At 37.5% G+C, this 23,858-nt stretch overlaps 1 protein-coding gene across 2 annotated transcripts in view; it reads right to left on the bottom strand.

Annotated features, from left to right (window-relative positions):
• The window catches only part of LOC127643708 (synaptopodin-2-like), a 28,252-nt gene extending 5,509 nt beyond the window's left edge, over positions 1-22,743 (bottom strand). The window contains exons 1-4 of one of the 2 annotated variants that reach the window (XM_052126540.1): positions 22,626-22,743; positions 8,277-8,428; positions 6,335-7,050; positions 2,289-5,182 (exon numbers count right to left, since the gene is read on the bottom strand). In XM_052126540.1, coding sequence (XP_051982500.1) covers positions 2,289-5,182; positions 6,335-7,050; positions 8,277-8,428; positions 22,626-22,733 — 3,870 coding nt within the window. In that variant the 5' untranslated portion in view covers positions 22,734-22,743. Of the gene's footprint in view, positions 1-36; positions 5,183-6,334; positions 7,051-8,276; positions 8,429-22,625 lie in introns of those variants that run through there. The other variant, XM_052126532.1, reaches the window with a different exon arrangement.
• Positions 22,744-23,858: the final 1,115 nt, after the last annotated feature.

Genomic DNA, 23,858 nt, shown 5'->3' with positions numbered 1-23,858 from the left:
GATTTAAGGATTTTGTGAATTAAAAATCTGTAATGAAAATGTATCTGTAATGTATTTTAATGCACTTACCTTTAATACCCTAATCTTTGCTGTTAAAGGCTAAAATTGCTATACTGCTGAAAGTTACTCTGAAAAGGAGTGTGAAAGAATAGCAGAGAATGGTGACAAAACGAAGTGCACAATGCAAAGAAAGATGAAAATGACTGAGGTACATGCAAAAGCAAAGCAAACAAACAAAACTGAAGTAGTCATTTTAATGGCACTGTCACATATTACAAATAGTGCTCTATGACGAAAATCACACAATAAAAAAAAAAGGACAGAAGTCAAGTCAAATTCAAAACGTATTTTTCCTGTTTTCCACTTCCTATATATGTTGTATTTGATGTTCTTAATATGAGTTTTCTTATAGAGCTGAAGAAAAAAAATTATGAAGGAAACTAAAAAACAAAACAAAAATACAAGTTGGACAAAAATTCCTCCTTCAAAAAATAAACATGAAAGAAATCTGCACAAAACCTATTTATCGCCATAAAAGTACAAATGAAGAGCTTTGAAATATGCCCCGGCAGTTGAATGTTAAAATAGTGACTCACATACTGAGTACATTCATTTCTTCTGTTAGGAAGAAAGTCTGAAACATTTCTTACATTTTTGAAATATAACAATTATGTTTTTCCTTATATAGTGAGAGATGATTGAACTTCACTTCCCCATAATACATTCTGTCTCTGTGTTTTATTCACTTGCACTATTTGGGTCAGTCAGAAGCTTATACATTGGTTACTTGCATATTCCAACTATCATTGGACTTTTCATAATTTCATTTCTGTCTTTCCACTGAAGTATTATAAAATATTATCATATAGGCTTAATCATACACTGATGGGAACAATGATTGTAATCAATATTAAAGAAAGTCCAAATCCCTTACGAAGTCATGTGGAGCTTTTCATATTGCAGTCAGTGGCCCTCATAGCAGACCATTAGGCCCATCCCATTTTTTAACTTGTCAAATTTTTTCCATCACTGTTTAAGCCTTCGTGTTTCACTTTTATCATCAACTCGATCAACACTGATTAATTTTAACCAAAAGTCTAACACACATTTTTCTATTTTTTTAAAAAAAATTTTTAGCACAAGTGCTTTCCTACCTGTAGTAGTACAGGTACTATTCGCAGAGGATTATTCTATAAACACCAGATTATGTCCATTTTTAAATGTCTATGCCTACTAAATAAATAATATGTAATTTTCAGTTAACAAACTATATATATATATATATATATATATATATATATATATATATATATATATATATATTCTAGTAGTGTTTTGGAGTTTTATGTATCTACTCTACATACAGTATTTTGCATCCTAGCAGGGGTTTGACTGAAACGCAACTATTTTTCAGCACTTCCAGGCTTCCACACCTGGGCAGAACTCTTTTTGGCTGAAAATTTGGGCTTTGGAGCAGCAGTAATACTGGCCCCTGAGACAGAATCAGCCTTTTCTGCTACTGGGAAACTTGGCACAACATAAGAACTAGTGGCTTGTTGGTAAGGCATTGCTGGTCCAGCTTGATGCATTGGATTAGGGCCTGCCTGATAGGAAGGTGGAGAGGGCTGTTGGTAGGGAGGGCTTGGTACTTGTTGGTATGGATTTAAAGGAGGTTGTTGGTAAGCTTGTTGGGGGTTGTATTCTTGTTGATATGGGATTTGATTAGAGTGTTGCTGATAAGAATTAAGGACAGGCTGATATGTACTTGGGGGGGCTTGGTCGTAAGGGCAAACATGCATAGCGGGCGACTGACCAGACATCCCATAGGGGAGCTGGGCCTGTTGTGGCATAAAACCATAAGGAGGAGGGCCTTGGTTATATGTAATTTGCTGGTTTTGATTTGGAGGACTAAGCGCTTGGGCTTGAAGTTGGGCTTGAGCTTGGGCTTGAGCTTCAGTTGCTTTTTGAGCAGCAAGCTTTTCAGCTCCCTCCTTTTCTGCAGCAAGTTTCTCTGCTGCTGGACCATATGTGAAAAGAGAGGAATTCAGCTGATAGGGCTGATGCTTCATGACATCAAGAACATGAAGAGGTTTCAGGGCAGGTTTTTCTTTTTGTTTGCTTTTGTTCTTGTTGGCTACTGAAGGGCTAGATGGTGGAGGCTGCTTGATGGCACCTGGTGGATATGATGGTGAATGAATTGGATTATATGCCAAGGGAGGGGGTGCCCGGCAATTGGGAGAATATTTCCATGATTGTGGCAAAGAAGGAGAAGGAGAAGATGGTCTTGCCTTATTTGTCTGCACTGTGGTCGAATCTACAATGTACTTCTCCATCCTAGATTGCCTCTTGGCAAACAATTCAGCTCCTTTCCCTCTCAAGGCAGGCATCTCGAAAGCTGAACCAAAACCAGACATAGTACTATTTGGTGGAGTAGGGGACGATGCCTTTGTTGTATACGAGTTCATTCGTCTTGGAGGAGTGGACTGAGTTGGCTGAGGAGGGCTCAATGGCTTGATTAGCTCTGGAGAGAACTTCTGGGTTTCAGATTGGCCAGTTATTCTAACTGAACTTTGCAGGTGTTGGGGTACCCATGCATTTACACCAGGCAGAGACTGAGTTTGCAGTGATGCCCACTGGCTAACAGGTGGCTGTGATGTCTGCTGCTGAGGATGCTGTACCCATGGAGGTTGCACCTGAGGCTGTGGCTGCACCCAGGATGTCTGAATTTGATTCTGCTCAGGTGAAAAAGAGTTAATTTGTTGAGGATGCCTAGGAGAAGCAGGTTGTTGTGCCCATGGTGGCTGTGGTTGGGATTGTACTGGCATTGGTGTCCAAGAATTCATGGGTCGCTCCATTGGTGCTGAGGGTTGTTGTGGAGGTTGAGTCCATGGAGGCTGCACTTGAACTGTACTCTGTGGCTGGGTCCATGCATTTGCAGGTGGCTGTGTTGGTGTATGTTGATTTGGCTGAGAAACTTTAAGTGGTTGGAGCTGTGGGTGCTGGCTCTCAGGCTGGGCCCAAGGAGTTTGGGGTTGTTGTTGATGGGGTGATGCCCAAGGTGGCATTATCTGAGATTCTTGTAACTGTTGTTTTTGGGCCCAGGTTGGCTGTTTCTGAGCATGATTTTGCCAGACACTGATAGGTGGTTGTGCTGACTCATGCTGCTGAGACCATGGGGGTTGTAGTGTTGACTGATTTGGGCTGGCTGTCCAAGAATTCATATGAGATTGGGGCTGGGTTTGAGGCTGTTGTTGATGTTTGTTCTGGAGTAAAGTTTGAGTCTGTGTCACCCAAGAAGGATGGGGTTCTGTTTCAGTAGGTGCTTGCAATTTTACTTCGGAAGGTCTTTGAGCATGTGACATCCATGCTGGTTGTATTTGAGATTGGTTTTGAGATGGGACTTGTGGTTCCATCTCAGTTTGATCCCAGGCACTTTTTGGTGGCTGCTGATGACCATGAGTTGTAGCTTGTTCCCATGTTCTGGTAGATGGATCTGACTGCACATTGGCAGGAGAAGGTACAGCAGGATGAGCTGAATTCAATTTCGGCTGTGGTTGTTTCTCGTTCCAGGTCTCTGGTTGCTGGTTTGTTTCCACTGGAGTTGCTGGTCGGTTCCATGCATTATCTGGAGCAGATTGTTCCACACAGAGAGAAACACCCTGGGATTCAGGTGCAAATGTGAATCCCACAGGTTCTTGCTCAGACATGGTTGGGGCAAACATTTCAGGGACAGGGACAGGGGCAGTGGCGGAATCAGCATTGGTGGCTGGAGCTTCAGCAGGTGCTGGGCCACAGTTTTCCGTTTGCTGTGGGATCAGCTGACCAGTAGTTTCTGGCTGAACAGACCATGGGGGAGAGTCTGGGTTTATATGAGGTTTAGGAGCAGTGGGTGGTGGAATTTTGTGCTTTATCTTTGGATACTGAAGAAAGTTGCATGCTTCAGCTCCTAAGCTTAGATAATCTTCATCTAGTCCAGACTCAAGACCTACCTTTTTATCATTCCTGTTGAGGAGATTCAACAGCGCAGGATTGGGGGACACCTTTGGAGAATCTTTGAACGTGAACATAGGTTTATTGGCATTCTTCCTTCTTGTATCTTGCAAGATACCAGTCTTGATGGCAGGCACAGATATACGCTCATCACGGGACGCAATCTGTTCACCTTGTCCCAGTGAATACCCAGGTTGTTCTTGAATCTCTGCAACGGTTGAGGAGGAAAATGGAGCGGCCTCTCTATTTTGAATTGAGAATGGCTTGGCACTCCTGTTTGTGACTGATGGCTGCATTTCATTGATTTGCTGATCGAGCATCCCATTCATTTGTTGTGAGTATTGCTGTATTTGCTGTTGTTGGAGTTGTTGCTGATTGTATGATTGCATCTGCTGATACATTTTTTGTTGCTGGTAGTCTTGCTGTTGTTGATACTGTTGTTGTTGATGTTGCTGATATTGTATTTGTTGCTGGTAGTCTTGATACTGCTGCTGCTGCTGCTGCTGCTGCTGTTGTTGTTGTTGATAGTATTGTTCTTGTAATTGATGGTACTGCTGCTGCTTTTGTGCTGCTGCTGCACTGTGGTGCACATTTACATCCATGTAATTCTGGGTCTCTTGTGCATGCATATAACCACGATCCTCCATGTGATGGTATGTCTGATGTGTCTCAGTCTTCTGTGCCCCTTCAACTGGGATCCCCTTCCGTCTCAACTCCTCGTGTTCAGCTACTATCTCATCCATGTGCTGTCGGCGCTGAGCAAACATGAGGGCTCCTTTGCCCTTGGTGTCAGGCAGTGCTTCCATATCAGTCTGGTTGTCAAGCTTGCGCTCTATCTCAAGTAATCCACTGTCCCAGTCAAAAGTCACAATGCTTTTCTGGCCAGAGTTATTGGTGAAGAAGTCCTCATCAATTTCAGTTTCACTGGTGGCAATTACAGTGAACTCTACAGCGTGCTCCTCTTCGTTGTCCTTTTCGTTGTCGTCTTCGTCCTTATAATCAGGCTCGTCCTCACCAGTACCGTAGCTTACAAGTGTATACTTCTTGGCTCTCTGTCTATGCTTCTTGAACATCAACACCCCCTTGTTATTGGGGTTGGGGGTAGGCGCAGAGAGCAGGAGAGCAATTCGCTTGCATTTGGACTTCGCCTCCTTCACCTGCTTCTCCGAAAGGCTCTCACTCCGCCGGAGCCCTATGAATGACAGAAAAGGGAGGTGTTTAGTGTGCAGGGAAAGAGCGAAGAGGGTGAGGTCATAAAGGAGGAATACTGCACATGGCTGCTCCTGGTGCCCTAGTTCCCTATAGTGTTTATAAAGCATATAAAATGCATAGTTCTGTGAAGCTAATAAATAATTTAATTTAAGAAGACTTACACTTGGAAAATGCAAGAATTAAAATACTGGATACACAATTATTTAATATAAATGTTATTTATATTATTGAACTAATGCTTATAAATCTTATAATGAAATTCTAATGACTACACATTTCACACAATTCTGATTTTGCAATTAATATCAAATGAAACAACAGATGAATTTCCTGCCTACAAAGGGAAAATGCAGTAACTAAACCAAACGTGACTAAAATAGCTTCATTGTTACTTGCTTTTTTAAGTTATGGATTTTGTAGTAACTGCAATTTTTACACTCCTTTTTTTTGCTCAAACTATTTTGAATAAATAAATAAATAAAATAAATGAGAAACCTGATAACTAATTGAATTACATTTCTGATTCTAGTCTTTTCAATTTCAAAGTGGAGATATCCATAGATGTGTGGTCCTCCCTTTTCACTGCTGCAAAGATAGCCTTTTAAAAGGATCGGGTAACAGGCCAGAGTCGCACATGCTGGTGTCTGTCAAATGGCACTTCAGCAAGCATCATTAGCATACCCATGTTTTATTCTTAACTTCACCGGTCATGTCACCCTGCAAGTCCCCACCCCATTACTGCTACACATTAAAACGATTCTTTCATTTTATAACACAAGTCTAAGAAAGATCTGATAAGTAGTAAACCAAACTATAGCGATCACACTTATGCATACATTTCTTCAAAGTTGTTACAATAAAACAGCAAAAATTTACTGAATTCTCATTTAGCTTTGAGTGACAAAAATCTCGGGTTTAAAAGAAAATTACAGCCTGAACATATTTTGTCAATTTATACTGTTCAGATAAATTTGAGAGCTTACAAAAACATCCACAAGCAATCCAGAACAGACATCAGGAGTTCACTGATGCTATATCTATAATCTAAGCATTTAAAATAAGAAATCATGGCTACTCTTGCAAACAGATACTGTAAGACACAGCAACACTCTGAAAATGTGATTTTACTTACTGGCGTGCCTTGCCCGGTGCTTGTTGGGCTTGTTAACCTCCCTATCTGTTTCAGAATCCCACTCCTCTGAGGAAAGTCCAAAAGACACAGAAGAGGAGGTGGGTGCTTCTTCAAAGTGCCCTCCTCCAGCAGAATCCAACTGGTCACTGGCCTCTATCCCCTCCTTCCCTGAACTGTTGCCAGATAATTGCAGCACGGTCACCTCCACCTGTCTCTGCAAAGCAGGGGGTTTGCTGACCAACACACCCCTTTGACCAAGAGGTTTCCGGTCTTTTCGGGGAATGTAGAGGGGGCAACCTGGAGAAAATGCAGTGGTGGCATAGTTGAAGTCCTCACTCATCTTTCTCTGACGGTTGTCTCCGATAACTCCACAAGCACTGCCTAGGAAAGTACACTCTGGTTCTTCCAGGGTGGTTTTGGAAAGCGACAGCTGTAATTCCACTACAGATCCTGGGGTTATCTCGAGCCTGGTATCTCCATCTCTCTGGCCAGAGGTGTTTTGACTGCTTTTGATCCTAGAAGTAGGTACTTGAACTTGCATCTGGACCAATCTAGTCCTCCCAGGACATTCGGCATCACTGTCTGTTTCCCCAAAATATGCTTCATCCTGCGACTCAGAAATATATAGTTCCTGTGGCTTATGGGGCCTGGATGGAGATGGAATCTGTAGAGTGGTGCTAACTGATTCAAGGCTCTTTTGAGGCTGGCTACAGCATCTACAAGGAGAAGATAATGGCTGATGTTTCAGTACTGAACCTATTTGTTTGTACATGTTCATTCACAATGTATTGCCCTGTCAGACAAATAATTTGGGGGAACTTAGACATTTACCCTTCAGTTTAAAATGTTCAGTTAACAATGTGGACATCATTTATTCATCTGTGAACAAAGTTTTAGTATCTTATTAGTCTTAATGAATCTAAATCTAGATTTCTTCCATGCGTTTGAATCGTGGGTAGACAGTGGTCTGTCTGGTATTTCAAAGGTCACAACAGCCATAAACAAGTGACTTCATAAACAGTGCTATATAATACAAATAACAATCAAGCTCAATGCATTGGATTACTATCTCATTAGCATCAGGTCTAGTGTGAGTGACAGAAGAGGTGAGGCTAAAATAATGTTTTAGCCTTTTATGCAGCTAGTATGATATTCAAAAAAGCAATATGCTTTATTGAAATTGCTAGATAACATTAATTTAATTTAAAGATGTTTTTTTCTTTTAAATTTAAAATACTTGCTCATATCCTAGCTTAAAGGAATATTCAGTGTTCAATGCAAATTAAGCTCAATCAACAGCATTTGTGGCATAATGTTGATTACCACAAAATAATTATTGACTCATCTCTCCTTTTTCTATAAAAAAAAAGCAAAGGTTTGGGTTAGAGTGAGACACTTATAATGGAAGTGAAAGGGGCCCATCCATAAATGTTAAAATAATCACTGTTTCAAAAGTATAGCCACAAGAGGTAAAAAATATGTTTAAATATTTTAGTGTGATGAATTCGCTTGCTAACCTTTTCTGTGTAAAGTTAAATAAAATTATACAACTTTGTTGCCATGACGATGTTACAGTGAACCCTAAAACGACCATAAAAGTGATGTTTTAAACAATTTTATTGCTCAAATAATACTCAGGCTTTAACAGAAGAATTAATGTGCGTTTTTACAAAATTATAAGCTTGACATTTCTGCCTTTAAACCCTGCAAAAATTGGCCCCATTAACTTCTATTGTAAGTGCTCACTTAAAACTCGATTTTTGCCTTCAATATAAGAATCAATACAATAACATAATAACATAAAAATAACATAATGGCTCAACGAATGACAATCAATATTTTTGCAATTCTGTTTGTTGACACTAGTGGCACATAATTACACATTTCAGCTTTAAAGAGGGAACCAGACAGCATCAAGAGACATTTGTAAGCAGTAGAGTACCTTTTGACAAGTAGCTGTAGACAGTCAGTGGAGGCCTCAAGGAGCTCAATAACCTCTGAGACACACAGGTTAGTGCAGGGCTTCCCATTCACTGACACCAACTCATCATTCTCACACAATCCAGCCAGTTCAGCATGACTGCCATCCTCTATCTAGAAGAAAGAAAATAAAAAGGAAAAAAAATCTAATTATTATTATTCTTTTTTAGATGCAACAAAACACCTACTCCGAATTTGAGATTGCACTTTATGAACGCAAAGGCTTGCTGTCATTTTGATTTAGGCATAATGTGTTTTTAGAGTTAGGGAAATGTCATTTTTGGGATAATCCACTCAAAAATGAAAATTCTGTATGAACCGGATTTACTTTCTTTCTTAGATCACAAAAAGAGATTTTTTTTTGTGTGTAATATTAGCCAAGAAAAACAGACTAAATGAATGTGAATGACTGTGGCTAACATTTGACCTAGCTTTCCAACTATTTCCTTTTGTATTCCATGGAAGAAAAGGAAAATTACATGGGTTTGGAACAACATGGGTTTGAGTAAATGTTTTTTGTTCCATTAAGAGGAACATATTAAGTTAAAAAAGCAGTTCGTTGATTAATAGCAATAAAACAGATTTTTACGAGGAGAAAAATAAATATGTTTGCCTCAATAAACTCATTAGACAAAAAGCGTAGGTAAAAACATTGGACCAAATGTCTGTATACAAATGTACAAACTAATCAAAGGAGCACCAAACCACATTTACATTGAAAAACCAATAATTATCAAAATAATTAAATGTAAACACTGTCTGACTGTGCATTATACTGTAAGTGTTGGATGAAATTAAGAACTCAAGTCTCATCCTTGGTTAGGAGGCAGTGTATCTTTATTTAGACCAAGTGCCTCTAATTTACGCATCACAACAGCTGCATGTCAAATGACTAAACAGAGCTACAAGCCATAGCAGGTCTATGACCCATGAACCTTGCATAGAGAAGCAGATTCACTTCAACAAAAGATTTAATATCAGCCCTTTGTAACTTTGAGTGCATCACAAATCAATCCTGCTATAAGGTCAAGTCATAAAGCAGAGCAATTGTTCCTCTAAAATTGCCTTTACTAATAAACGGTAGCTTGATTTAACACATGGTATAAATACAATATTTAAGCTATATTAAGCAGAGTGAAACACTATATTGAACTACAGGGAGACTACCTGTAACACAGAATATACTCAGTATTTACTGTATGCATGCATATAAATGAAATCTTTAAAGCGAGTACATTTTAACTGAGATGTATCTCTAAATATATCTATGTCACAATGAAATCTTAATGTAACAAAATATAAATAAATACAATGCCATAATTAATGGTTGTAGTCCAAAGCCGACAAATGCATTGCAAGCCATTGCAAAGACATAGTACAATGACAGCATTACGAAAACAAATCTATTTATGACATTAATAAAGTGATCAATACCTTTACTGAAAATAAACTTCTAAGATAAATCATCCAAGATCTTCAAACTACAGATGTCACATCAGGTCTCCTGAGGACAGCATTTAGCAATTTTAATCAAGAACCATGAGATTGTTTTTTTGTTTTTCTGTAACAGCTCACCATGCATGCACACACATCTGCTCAACACATAATGTAAAACAGTAATTCGCATATTTTATATCTTTTATGAGCACTAGGTATAAGTGAGTGAATCGGTCTAATAGATGTTTGCTTGAACTGAATGTTTGAGTTATCTGTATTTAGGTAAGTGAGTGCTGATGTGTTAATGATAATAAAGCCTGCTGCTAAACAATCAAGAATTAAAATGATAATTCACCTAAAATTCTCTCATCATTCACTCACCCATCGCAGATTTTTTGGAAGAATATTTCAGCTCTGTTGACCCTCACAATGTGGGAAAGTAAATGGTGACCAAAACTTTGAAGCTCCAAAATGCATATTACAGCAGCATCAAAGTAATCCATAAGACTCCAGTGGTTAAATCTATATCTTCAGAAGCGATATGATGAGTGTGGGTGAGAGACAGATTAATATTCAGGTCCTTTATAACTATAAATGATCCTCCCTGCCCAGTAGGTGGCAAAATACACAAATCATTTGAATTGCCAAATAACAAAAGGAGGAAGTGGAGATTGATGGTAAAAAAGTACTTAAATTTGTTTCTTCTTTTTACACACACTTATCATATTGCTTCTGAATGTATGCATTAACCACAGGTATCGTATGTATAACTTTTATGCTGCCTTTGTGATTTTGGAGCATCAAAGTTCTGGTCACCATTCACTTGCATTGTATGGACGTACAGAGCTGAGATATTTTCTAAAAATCTTCATTTGTGTTCTGCAGAAGAAAGAAAGTCATACACATATGGGATGGCATGAGGGTGAGTAAATGATTTTTGGGTGAACTATCCATTTAAGCATCAGTTCTTGCAACAGCTTAAATTTCTTTTGCAGTTTTAGTGCACATGGCTAAACAAAAATACTATAATTGCTGTCGTTCTGAAGATGCAATTAAATGAAAACCAAAAATTATGCTTCACCTGTCTTTTTTTAAAATCTTTTAATAGTGGCTACTACATGCTGTGCCTAAAATCACCCTTACCCATAGTAAAGTCACTCTCATGGCTTATTGCTTTAGGAAATGTCAGGGAGAAGTGGGAGTTGGATTTTTTTATGTGACCTGAGAGCCAGACTCGAACTTGCGTCACCTGTGTGAGCACCACAGCTGATCGGTTGGAGCACGTTTTGGACAGTTCATCTTTAGGTATCAATAAATAAGTGGAACTACATATTGCATTTTGAGGATTGCTATCAATGCATGAAGGCTTTGTAATTCCAGCTTGGAATTACAGCTTGCCATATGTCCAACTGTTCATAATGAAAATATTTTTGCAGTTGCATGTTTCAAAGTCATATGAGACAATATACTTCTTATTAATCACCACATGTGGACAGTGTGCAGTCAATAAAGGAAATCTTGTTAAAAAAATAAACTGGTGACATTAAATGAGCAGTATGTAACATTGACATCAAGCGTTTAAAATGGGTACTGCATTCCAAATTCAAAATATTTGAGAGAGTTGTCTCAATTGTCACAATACCCAGGGTAGGGTTGCATAAGCTGTGTGTAAGGTCTCACGTAAGTTGGGATGTAAAGTTCACACTAAGGGATTAGTAACTACTAGATAGTTTATAACTAATTCAGTTCTTAATCTGGTTGCACCACCTGTTCTTAAGGCAATTAACTAGTAGGTCAAAAGCTCTCTGTAATGCGTAGTCGAATAATATGACGTTTAACTGTATTTATCCAATAAACAGCCTTCAAATGTTAAAAATATGTATTAAAAATACGTGAATTCCAGTTTGTTCTTGTTACGGTTGATGTTCAAATCTTGTATGCTCATGTAACTGCCAGCTGTAATAAATTATATCCCCATTAAAATACGATATGTAATAAAAGTAGATTTGATAAATATTCACCCTGTGTAAATAGCAATATATAGGAACTGTATCTAAAATAAACAAAGGCTGATAAATAGATACTAATACAATTGGCTGGAAAAATAGACATTTATTCATTTTAGTAACCTATATTTTGACAATGTTGAAACTTGGGAGGGAGAGGGGGGAGAGAGGGAGGGAGGGTGGGGGAGAGGGAGTGAGTGGGGGGGGAGGGAGGGAGAGAGTGAGTGAGTGGGGGGGAGAGAGGGAGGGTAGGGAGGGAAGGGAGGGTAGGGTGGGAGAGAGTTATGGACAGCTGCATTACGTGTGTGTTTTTCCTTTGGTTCAGCCGCTTCTCGCCTTTCCATTGACCTGATTGTGAATTTAATTGAATTGTGTTAGAGTAGGGTTACATCCTACCTAAGTTTAATGGTGCAATGCTCAAATATTTAGGAGAGCGACTTAGTGCACATTTACGCCACAACTAGGCTGAGTTGTAACTTACGAATAGCTGGTGCAACCGGCCCCAGACTCGAAGCTCACGTGGGTTTGCTGGTAGATGACACGCAACAGGAACGAGTAAACTGACAATTGCAAGCGACGAGATTTACACTGTATGTTGATCAGCTAATGTATAAGTTTGCAAATTTTTTTATTGTATGCAAATTATGAAACAGCTCATGTGGATTTTTTATAACTCTGTCAATGTCAGCTAGATGCTGGCTGCAGCACGCTGTGTTTGCCCACTAACTTGTTTAAAATCTGGCAACCCGGGGTGTCAAAATACTATTGGGAAATGGGCAGTGGGTGGGATCACACAGGCCAAAACTCAAACAGAAATTCCGGCCCGGAACAGACATTTCAAAGTAGAATATACTGGCCGTAGCATTGTTTTTGGGGAAGACAGTATTTCAACATAGCATGTTTCCTAAATCTCTGATAACATATTATGATAAGCCAACAAATACATTGCCAAACCAGCAAAACGACCAGAGTAAAAAAAAATCATTAAGGCACAGATGGCCAAAAGAATTAGGATCCTTTATAGTGTAAATATTGCAAACACCAAATTAGTTCATAATGTGGCGTAAAAATACAGCTTAGCCATACAACTTTGAGCAGTAACAATCCTTACATTGGCATAATGCCCAGTGTCATGTTGAAGGTTCTTTACTTTAATAAAACCATGAAGTTGTGGCATTGTTCAGCGACTGAAGTTGAAAAAGTGAATATAACAGTTCTGGTCTCCGTATAAGGGCTTTTCAGAGGGACAGTGTCTGTGTATAAATTCACTGCTCAAATGGAAATGAGGGAGGGCTGCCAGAATTGAACCCAACCGTTCTCATCCAGAAAAGGAAGGGAAAGAACCTTTGGCTTCCAGCAAGTATAGGCCTATGTGTGACAAGGGATGTAAACTTAAGGGGGGGGGACAACAATCAGGACATTTTCATACCATATTGATTATGATATTGAAAATCTCTCCTTCACTCTTTATTTTTTTCATGAATGTAATGCAAATCTCCACTACAAGGATATCACATACTGATTTACATGTAAATCCTGTGTTACCAATACAACTTTAAATGCATTTGCAAATATAGTGCTGGTGCAGCTGCAGTGATACAGTGTAAAAAGTATGTGTTTGTGCTGCCTTAAAATTTTGAAGAATGTTCCGGGTTCAATGCAAGTTAAGCTCAATCAACAGCATTTGTGACATAATGCTGATTACCACAAAAAATTATTTAGACCGGTGCTTCCTTTTCTTAAAAAAAAGCTAATATCTGGGTTACAATGAGGCATTTAAAATAGAAGTGAATGGGGGCAATTTCTGGAGGGTTTAAAGGCAGAAATGTGAAGCTTATAATTTTATAAAAGCACTTATTAATTCTACTGTCAAATGTATGTATTATATGAGCTGTAAAGTTGTTTAAATTGTCATTTTACAGTCATTTTAGTGTTTGTTGACATTACATCATCATGGCAACGAAGTTGAATAAATTGGCTATAACTTTAAACAGAACAGTTAGTAAGTGAATTTATCACAGTAAAATCACGTTAACACATATATTGTTATATATATATATATGCACAGATATTGGCTATACATTTGAAACCGCGAGTATTTTAATGTTCAAAAATTTACCCCTAAACTGATCTTGTATTGAACCCAGAATATTCCGATCATAAAGTTGACTTAAAGCAATATAACTTGTTAAATTAGCTTAATGTCTATTAGTAAACTTGACTTTATTAGTTCAACCAACTTTACACTAATTAAATTCAAACTGAATATAGAAGTTTAAATAGCCCTACTTATATTATCATATAATATTATTGATAACCATAGATGTTGTTAGGGCTATCCCATTGTCAGAGGAAAAATAAACAATGGTAAATGGCTAGTTGATGATCAGAGACCAACATCTGATCAATAGCTTATTCACACGGAAAGTTAAAGGGATAGTTCACCCAAAAATGAAAATTCTCCATTTACTCACCCTCATGCCATCCCAGATGTGTGTGACTTTCTTCTGCTAAACACAAATGAAGATATTTAAAAGAACATTTCTCTGTAAGTCCTCACAATTCATGTAAACGGGTACCAAGATTGTGAAGCTCCAAAAGCACATACAGGCAGCATAAAAGTAATCCATAAGACTCCCGTGGTAAAATCCATGTCTTCAGAAGAGATATGATAGGTGTGGTTGAGAAACAGATCACTATTTAAGCTATTTTTTAATATCAATCTCCACTTTCACTTTAGGTATTGCCTAGGTAGATCTCTTGACTCATATTTTGCACTTCAGCTGAATAGTTTTTCTAGTGAGTTCAATAACTTATCACAAGTTCAGTCAACAAAAACTTGGATAATTGAATTAACGCCACATGATCAATCCAGGTCAGTTATTCTAACTCTACATTTTGTGTTATGATCACTAAAAGGCTAAATCGTTTTTTACAGGGTGCAAGCTGCATACCAAGACAGAAACATTTAAAGAGATCAAACAAACTGTGTTTTTCAGTAGGCAGTGTTATTTAGTATGATAACAATGTCAGCTCAAGTGGAAAGGGTAACAGATGGGGTTGAGGGTGTGTGCTTCATAAATGTTCAAAAGTAATGTCTTCAAAAAAAGTATTTTTCATCCAGCACTTTGATTTCCCTTTGTTTGAAAGTAAGGCAGAATGAGTTATACTGTAGGGGAAAAGACATTTGCTACATGGAAAGATGAACTAAACATCATCTGGCAAACAAAAGTACATTTTTAAATGTACATATTTGGACGAGAACCCACAATTTGTGTTGTTCCCATACCCACACCGAATGTAACGTGCTGGAAAGTTCTCACATGCCTCTTGACTAGTTCTTTCTCCCACAGATTAGAGCAATTATCCATTTGAATTTTCAACAGACATTTCAGATTAAATGAACCATGGTGGTCCACAGATTGTCAGGTTCCCATTGTTAAATCCACATTAGCTGTTAATGGTGTACTTTCATATGCTTCTGCTGTAAGGATAAAATGGTGGGAGTGTGTGGTAGCAGTGTAATGCAGCACACAAGAGCAAATCCAGATGTAATTTGGCTTAAACATAACTCTTCAATACTGATTGCTTTCCGAAGATCTAAGGGTTCTTTTTGAAAATATTTTTGTAGGTGCATGTTCCAAAGAGCCGGTATGAATCTGTACTATAAATGAACTCACTTTGACAAATGAACCCATCTCTATGCCAGAAATGAACCATGTTTTGCTGTAAATGCATGACTTATACAGAACAAAGAAGGGAATTATTGGCTATTTTGGAAGATTTTTTGCATGATAAGACAATGTTCTTATATTTAGTAATATACTATATTTATACTGAATTGCTATCATACCTAAATATATTGGAGAGCGGGTCTAGTTCTCATAATTTATACTCAATTTTATGAATAATACACAATAATTGTACTTAACAATAGCGTGATGTGCTGTCACACTATATGGGGCAAGTTGTCACAATGAAACTTGGTGTTAAAGAGAATATTATAAACTTTTATCATAGTTTAAAAAGTTAAAAAATAATGAGACACAAAAAGAAATCAAATAAAAATATAAAAGGTAATGTAAAAAAGATCAAACCATTGTTTTGGCCAACAAATATTGTGATTAATAAAATATATAAATGTACAACATTTAAAACACTTGTGACAACTTATTATGTTTTTTTGACAAACTACAAAATTTGTTTATGCTTTTTTTTTTGTTTTTCAAAATTCTTAAACAAAGACCAGAATTTCTGACTGTAACTCCCAGAGCTTTCAAGCTACCCTCACCAAACTTGGCACAGGCCAACAGCTGTTCTGGAAGAGTGTCCCATGACTTTTCTAACTCGCTTACAGTTTTAGCCAGTGGACAATCAAAAATCGGAAAACCTCATAGACTTACATTGACGTAATGTTCAAATAGGCCAAAAGAATGCTTGTTACGGTAATTCAATATCCAAAAATGCAAAAATTCAAATGTAAACAAACCCACAAAAGGCCTTTGATCTTCTGAATATTGCTCTCTCTAGTATCTGATGGCGTGTCTGACTATTTATCTGTCAAGCTTGCCGTTTGTCTTACTGTAAATGTCTGTATAGCCATCAAACCTTTGCTCAACCTTTTCTCAACCACACCTATAATATCGTTTCTGAAGACGTGGATTTATCACTGGAGTCGTGCTCATTATTTTATGGTGCCTTTATATGATTTTTGGAGCTTCAAAGTTCTGGCCACCATTCACTTGCATTGAATGGACTAACAGAGGTGAGATTCTTTTCTAAAGAATAGAAGAGTTCAGCAGAAGTGAAAGTCAAATGTTTTGACAAAAGTTAAAAACATCTGGGATGGCATGAGGGTGAGTAAATAATGAATGAATTTTAATTTTTGTGTGAACTATTCCTTTAACAGCAAACACCATGTCATTTTCGTCCATCTGACATTTGGTCTCACAATGACCAACCGCCCATCATGATATTTCTCAGCTTCTTGTTATATACGTTTTTAGACATGTTTCCTTAGCAAAGTTTGTCAATCAGCTCTTTTAAAGATCTTGAGTCAGGCAAAATTATGCCTTGCATGGGACTTAGGAGAACAGTGGGGTCACTCCACAAAGATGTTTGTGGAGTGAGAACGATCATACCATCAGCACAAGGTCTCTTATGGCAGGCAAATATTTGAGCACTCAGCAAAGTGGTAGCTCTAGAATATGTCTCATGTAAGAATGTCAGATACAGATCCAACATAGTTACAGATTCTCAGAAGTCAGAAAATGGTTGTCTCACTGTATATGCTTCTAGATAAAGTGTACTTTCAACCTTTCATTTAATATCTGACTTTCCCTGGACTCATTCCGACATGGCTGACCAAAAGCCGGTGGACTGTTACAATTTGATTTAAGCTAAATTACCCAAGTCACAGCTCAATGTTCCAAGTAATTATATACCTAGTTTTCTGGATGTACTTTCGGTGCTTGACTAATAACACATAGGCTACATACTCAGAAGTATATGAGGTATACTCATATGTGTGCCATTGTACGTATACACAAAGACAAAGATCCCCCATTTAGCCTGAACAGACTGTAGGGGCAAGTGCTGTTAGCGAGCACCTCTGAAGGCCGGAACAGTACCACAGCACCACACCCGACCGCCTTTGTCTCCCCAGTGGCAATGTTTTACACACCGCACCAGGTACTCATTTTAGGCTGAGTCGACCTAGGGGAGGCCCGGGACCGGTTCAGATAATCGTCACTGGTGTTAGCCATGAGCGGGAATCGAACTCGGGTCGCCAGGTTCATAGCGCAGCACGCTAACTGCTACACTACCGCTCTCATATACGCCATTGTACACACACACACACACACACACACACACACACACACACACACACACACACACACACACACACACACACACACACACACACACACACACACACACACACACACACACACACACACACACACACACACACACACACACACACACACACACACACACACACACGTTGGATTTCCATGTTTTATGGGGACTTTCCATAGACATAATGGTATTTATACTGTACAAACTTTATATTCTATCCCCTACCCCTCACAGAAAATAAAAAAATATAGAATTTAGTATGATTTATAAGCTGTTTTCCGACAAATTGTTCCCACAATGTCAAAAATGTCATGTTTTACTATCCTTATGGGGACATTTGGTCCCCACAAGTGATAAACACACACACTTTTTTTTTTTTTTTTCAGACTAGTTCTAGAAAATTCAGTTTGTAATTACAGATCTCTCTACCATCTCATTTTTGCACAAAGCAAATGTTGTGACATGTTAAAATATGACAAAACAAACAATACCATTCAGTAAACTATATGCCATTAATTTATTTATTATTCTGGAACACATGCATATGAACCAAATGTATTCCTTGGATGTGCTGTTAGTCGCTTTGGATAAGTTATAGTGTTGGAGTTGTGTGATATGGGAAGTATATGATATATGGTGATCTCATACAGAAGTCTGATATATGGCCATATATAAATACTTACTATATTTGAGCATACAGTATACTGTAAATACACATATTCAAATTCCACTATTTAGGAAAATATAAGTTTAAAACAAGCTACCTCCACGTTTTTGTAGGATTTTGAAATATATGTTGCATATATTTACAAGTTCAGAATCAAAATTAGCTTTATGGCCATGAATGCTTACACATACAAGGAATTTGTCTTGGTGACAGAAGCTTCCAGTGCACAAACAATACAGCAACAAGACTTTTGATAATAAAAAATAGAATTAAATTAAAAAGTGAAAAGTAATTATTAGTATATACACAATGAGATAATATATACACTGACCAAAAGTTTGGAATAATGTACAGATTTTGCTGTTTCGGAAGGAAATTGGTACTTTAATTCACCAAAGTGGCATTCAACTGATCACAAAGTATATTCAGGACATTACTGATATAAAAAACAGCACCATCACTATTTGAAAAAAGTAATTTTTTATCAAATCTAGACAGGCCCCATTTCCAGCAGCATCACTCCAACACCTTATCCTTGAGTAATCATGCTAAATTGCTAATTTGGTACTAGAAAATCACTTTGTCATTATATCAAATACAGCTGAAAGCTATTTGGTTTGTTAAATGAAGCTTAACAATGTCTCGGTGTTTGTTTTTGAGTTGCCACAGTATACAATAGACTGCCAAGTCTTAAGATCAATATTAGGTAAAAAATGGTTAAAAAGAAACCTTTCTTTTTAACTTAAAAATGGTTAAAAAACGCTTTCTCTAGAAACTCTTCAGTCAATCATTGTTTTGAGAAATGAAGGCTATACAATGCTTCAAGATTTCATACAAAAGGTGTACACTACAGTCTTCAAAGACACAGGACAACTGGCTCTAACAAGGACAGAAAGAGATGTGGAAGTCCAAATGTAAAACTAAACAAGAGGATAATTACATCAGAGTCTCTAGTTTGAGAAATAGACGCCTCACATGTCCTCCGCTGACAGCTTCATTGAATTCTACCCACTCAACACCAGTTTCATGTACAACAGTAAAGAGAAGACTCAGGGGTTCAGGCCTTATGGGAAGAATTGCAAAGAAAAAGCCACTTTTGAAACAGAAAAACAAAAAGAAAAGGTTAGAGTGGGCAAAGAAACAGACATTGGACAACAGATGATTGGAAAAGAGTGTTATGGATCTTAACCCATTGAGCTTTTGTGGGATCAGATAGACTGTAAGGTGTGTGAGAAGTGCCCGACAAGACAGACACATCTATGGCAAGTGCTACAGGAAGTGTGGGGTGAAATGTCACCTGTGTATCTGGACAAACTGACAGCTAGAATGCCAAGGATCTGCAAAGATGTCATTGCTGCACGTGGAGGATTTGATGAGAACTTGTAGTTTAAGAAGTTCTGAACATATTTTTCAAATTGTAATTTTTCATGATATTAATTTCCTGACTATACATTGTGATCACTTGAATGACACTTGGTGAATAAAAGTAACAATTTCTTTCCACAAGAGAAAAATCTGTACATTAATCCAAACTGTTGGTTGCCAGTGTATATAAATATGTAATGCAAATCTGTTATTGTAACGTACTTCGCAATGACAGGCAGATGAAGACGATGAAGTGGGAACCCAAGTGCAGTTTATTTACAAACGTCAATAAAAGCATAAACGACTTGACAACGTTACACCAACAATACTTGACAAAAGACAATGGAAAACAGGAGGGCTTAAATTCATGGACATGAGCAAACAAATGACAATGACAACCAATAACAAGACTAAACTAATAACAAGATAATCAAACAATGAACCAATGAAAATAAGACACACAAACAGGGGAAACATGACAGCATCACATGACAAGATCACATGAGGGAACAGGAACTAAACTTTCAAAATAAAAGACATGAACATAAAACATGAAAATAAACACATTTAAATGTGACAGTTATATACAGATGCAAGGGAATGTATGGCATAAGAGGTATGGCATGTTGGATAAATATAAATAGACTAAGCTGTGTATTGCACATAGCTGTTGTTCAATGGGGCAGTTTTAACTGTTCATGAGATGGATAGCCTGAGGAAAATAACTGTTCTTTGTATGTGCAAGCAACTTTGACAATAAAGCTAATTCTGATTCTGCTTCTGAAGTTTGTGACTTTATTACATCAGTGAAAACCATATATAAACATGTCATTCATATATGTGTTTTGCATAGGCCTAGATTGCCATACATCAGATTTTTTTCAGTTACAAATGAGAACCATTTTAATCAAATTAGAAGGAAACATGACACAAGCACAATCATTCATAGTTACACGTATAATGTAGCAAATGTAGAATGCATTTGTTTAAAAGCTTGTTTAGCATCGTTATGTATAGCTGTTGAAAATGGGTGTCAAGGGCTCTGTGGGCACAAACTTTATTTTAAAAGTTAAAAATTAAAACAGTGAAATCTATTAGCAAAACAGATGCTTACTTTGCCATTTATATCTTTATTAGGTTATGTGTTGATTCTAAAAAACACATACTCTTTAGATAGGGGTCTTTATATGGACTGAGATCATACTTGTGGCTATTAACTTAATGGCTATTACTGTTTTACTGAACTGTAAACAATTGCTATATTTGGGGCAAACATTTCTTGGAGCTACAAATAAATTTAACAACCAGAAACACTGATCATTTAAAACGTCAGTGTCCACTAGGTGACCCCAGACTCTTGTCTAGGACATTATTGTCACTTCATTTGTCAGTTCTAGTGACCAGTGCTTGATCCCATTTGTGTGGTCATAATGTAAAGTTCAGGCTCACAGTTTTTCATCAAGCACATGGTTGTTAAAATGTACTCCTGGAAAGCAGGTGTAAATCATTATGTTGGCTTGACATTCTGTTATTCTACAGAACTGGTTTGGGGTTTTTCCAAAATCCCTCAATCAAGACCAAAATTATCATCTGCAACTCCCCCTCAAGCTTTCAAGCTACATCCACCAAACTGCACAGACCTTCAGACTGTTCTAACTTGAGTTGCTATGTATTTTCTTAATGATTGGTCAAGCAGTTTTCCTGTGAAAAATCCCCCAAATCCTTTAGACTTACACTGATCTATCTATCAACACTTGCAATCCTAGCAATGCCTAGCAACCAACCAAAATACCCTAGCAACCAGCTACACCACCCTAGCAAACCAGCCATAACACCTAAGAAACAAGCTAAAACACCCTAGCAATGCCTAGCAACCAACCAAAATACCCTAGCAATTATCTGGAACAGCCTGGCCAGCCTGATTACTTCTATTGAACCATAAGCTTTGTTATTAGGATCACTAAAAGTCAACATGTGTATTAGATTTTTGAAAGATAAAACGTCTTGATTTCTGTTCTAGCATCTAAACCACTGTACATATGACATTTCATGCCTATGAAGATGTCTTATAAATGTGTTAAGCTGTTAAGTAAGCAAAGCATCCAAGCATAAACAGAAGTATGTATATACTGGTGCTGAGTATGGTGGCTCCTTCCATCAAAATACTCACTTACAAAACCTAAATACAAAAAACTGAAACTGATAAATTCACATAGTATGTTTCTGTGACATCTCTATAGTAAAAAGGTTCACTAGCAATTTCAGACCCACCAATACAAACAGTTTATATTCTTGATATCTATGGGAGTGATTACAGACAGCTTGTACTTGGCCAACAAACTTTGTTAGCTTTGCTGTGACCATATAAGGGCCCTTGCTCAAGTCTTGAGGGACAGGCAGAGCCTGCACAGCCCAGATCGCCCTATAAAACTCACCTAAAGAAAAAACAACTTTGCCCATAAACATTTATCAAACCAAGCTTAAACTATGCCGGTGGCCAAGAGATTTCGTCATTATACATATTTCCAGCTTAACAGCCACTTATAACTGTGCCCACCATATAGGCTATCCAACAAAGACAGTTAATAGTCATTGTTTTGTGGTATTAAAATCGCATCATTAATGCGAGACTAGAATTAGGGTAAACTCAATGGCAACTCTGAAAAGCAGCTCAGATGGTTACAATTATCATACAGATGTTGACAAATGTTTTAAAGCAACCAACCTCATCCAGGAGGGATTTAAAAAAACTATAAATAAATAAATATATAAAATAATGTTTCACGTGTGACAATGCGTTCATACGTTTTAATTTAAAACATGAAACATTGAAGAATAGGAAAAACAGACATAATAAAAGAAAACAAATGGATATTGTCACCTCCAGGTTAATCTATAAATAATTTTGAATAAATGTAGTTAGTTTTAAAAAGTGATTGTCATCATCATTATCATGATTATGGTATAGTCTTACCTCAAACACCTGAAGAGGATGTTGAGGCTCTTGTACACTCTGGCGGAGTAAGAAGCCCCATGGTGCACCACCGTGCAGCGTTACGCACACATAATCCCCAGTGCCCATCCTCCTGCAGTTTTCCTCCAGTCTACAAGAGATGAAGTTTGTTCAGTGCGATATCTAGAGACTGCCTTTGGTGGGTGTAAAGCCAATACATCTGGAGTCCAGCCCTCTTTTTAGCGTCATTGTTCAGAAATCTTCCCAAACAGCTCCAGCCACTGCAGTGTTCAAGTAACAGTCAGAAAATCACCTCCCTGAAGTGGGAGATTCCTTGTTCAGACACTTCAGTACTTCAATATTACAAAGTTTAAGGTGCTCAAGCAAACGTTATATCAAATTTGTTTTAATATTAGGTAAATGCAAAGAACTGAAAGTTAACAACAGCACTAGTAGGTTATGGAAAATTTTAGGCATGGCTGATGTAAAGCTTTTTTGGGCAAAAACAATGCTTTATATTTTAGTATGTTACCTTTTTCATTTTTCTGTTTCATATACAGGATGTATTGTATTGTGTCTCATAGCTGTTTTACTGTTTACATTATTGCTATACAATAGCTGATCACATTTTTAATTTAAAAGCATATATGTTTTTGTTATTAGTCCAGCAGTGACGTTTTGAATCTGTTCGTTGACTGTACATGAACCGGCCAAACGACCCGATTCACTAGAAGAATCTGGCATGCCAATGTCATATTTGAGACAGAGGACCAGAATTCGTTCACTATGATTTGGTCCTCTCAATGCTAATTATGCATCATGTCTTCCTTATGGGGGTGGGCAGTTACTGATCAGTCAAAATAAAATTTTGAGCTGCACACCCCTAGAAACCAATCACTGCAATCAAGATGCATTCATGTACATCTGTTACAGTATAAATTTACATTATGCTCATGATGTCTTGTTAAATGTTTATTCTATCTTATATTGTAAAGTGTAAATAGTTATTTAGATTTTGTTCTATTTTATTTTTATTACATGGCACCTTATTTTAATTCTATTTTTAGTCTTATTTGTTATTTTTACTGTTTATTACCATTCTCTTTCCTATTTTCATGTGCTTTAATCCCACGGCATCGCAGGTATTATCTGCCTGACAAGATGTGCTACCTAGGTGTTTCATTTTTTATTTTCTCCCCTTTTGTCCCCAATTTGGCATGCCCAATTCCCAATGCACTCTAAGTCCTCGTGGTG

The sequence above is a fragment of the Xyrauchen texanus genome, chromosome 1 (assembly GCF_025860055.1).
Source record: "Xyrauchen texanus isolate HMW12.3.18 chromosome 1, RBS_HiC_50CHRs, whole genome shotgun sequence".
Taxonomy (NCBI): Eukaryota; Metazoa; Chordata; class Actinopteri; order Cypriniformes; family Catostomidae; genus Xyrauchen; species Xyrauchen texanus.
The sequence above is the reverse complement of the archived record's forward strand: the minus strand, read 5'-3'. Positions and strand labels throughout refer to the sequence as shown.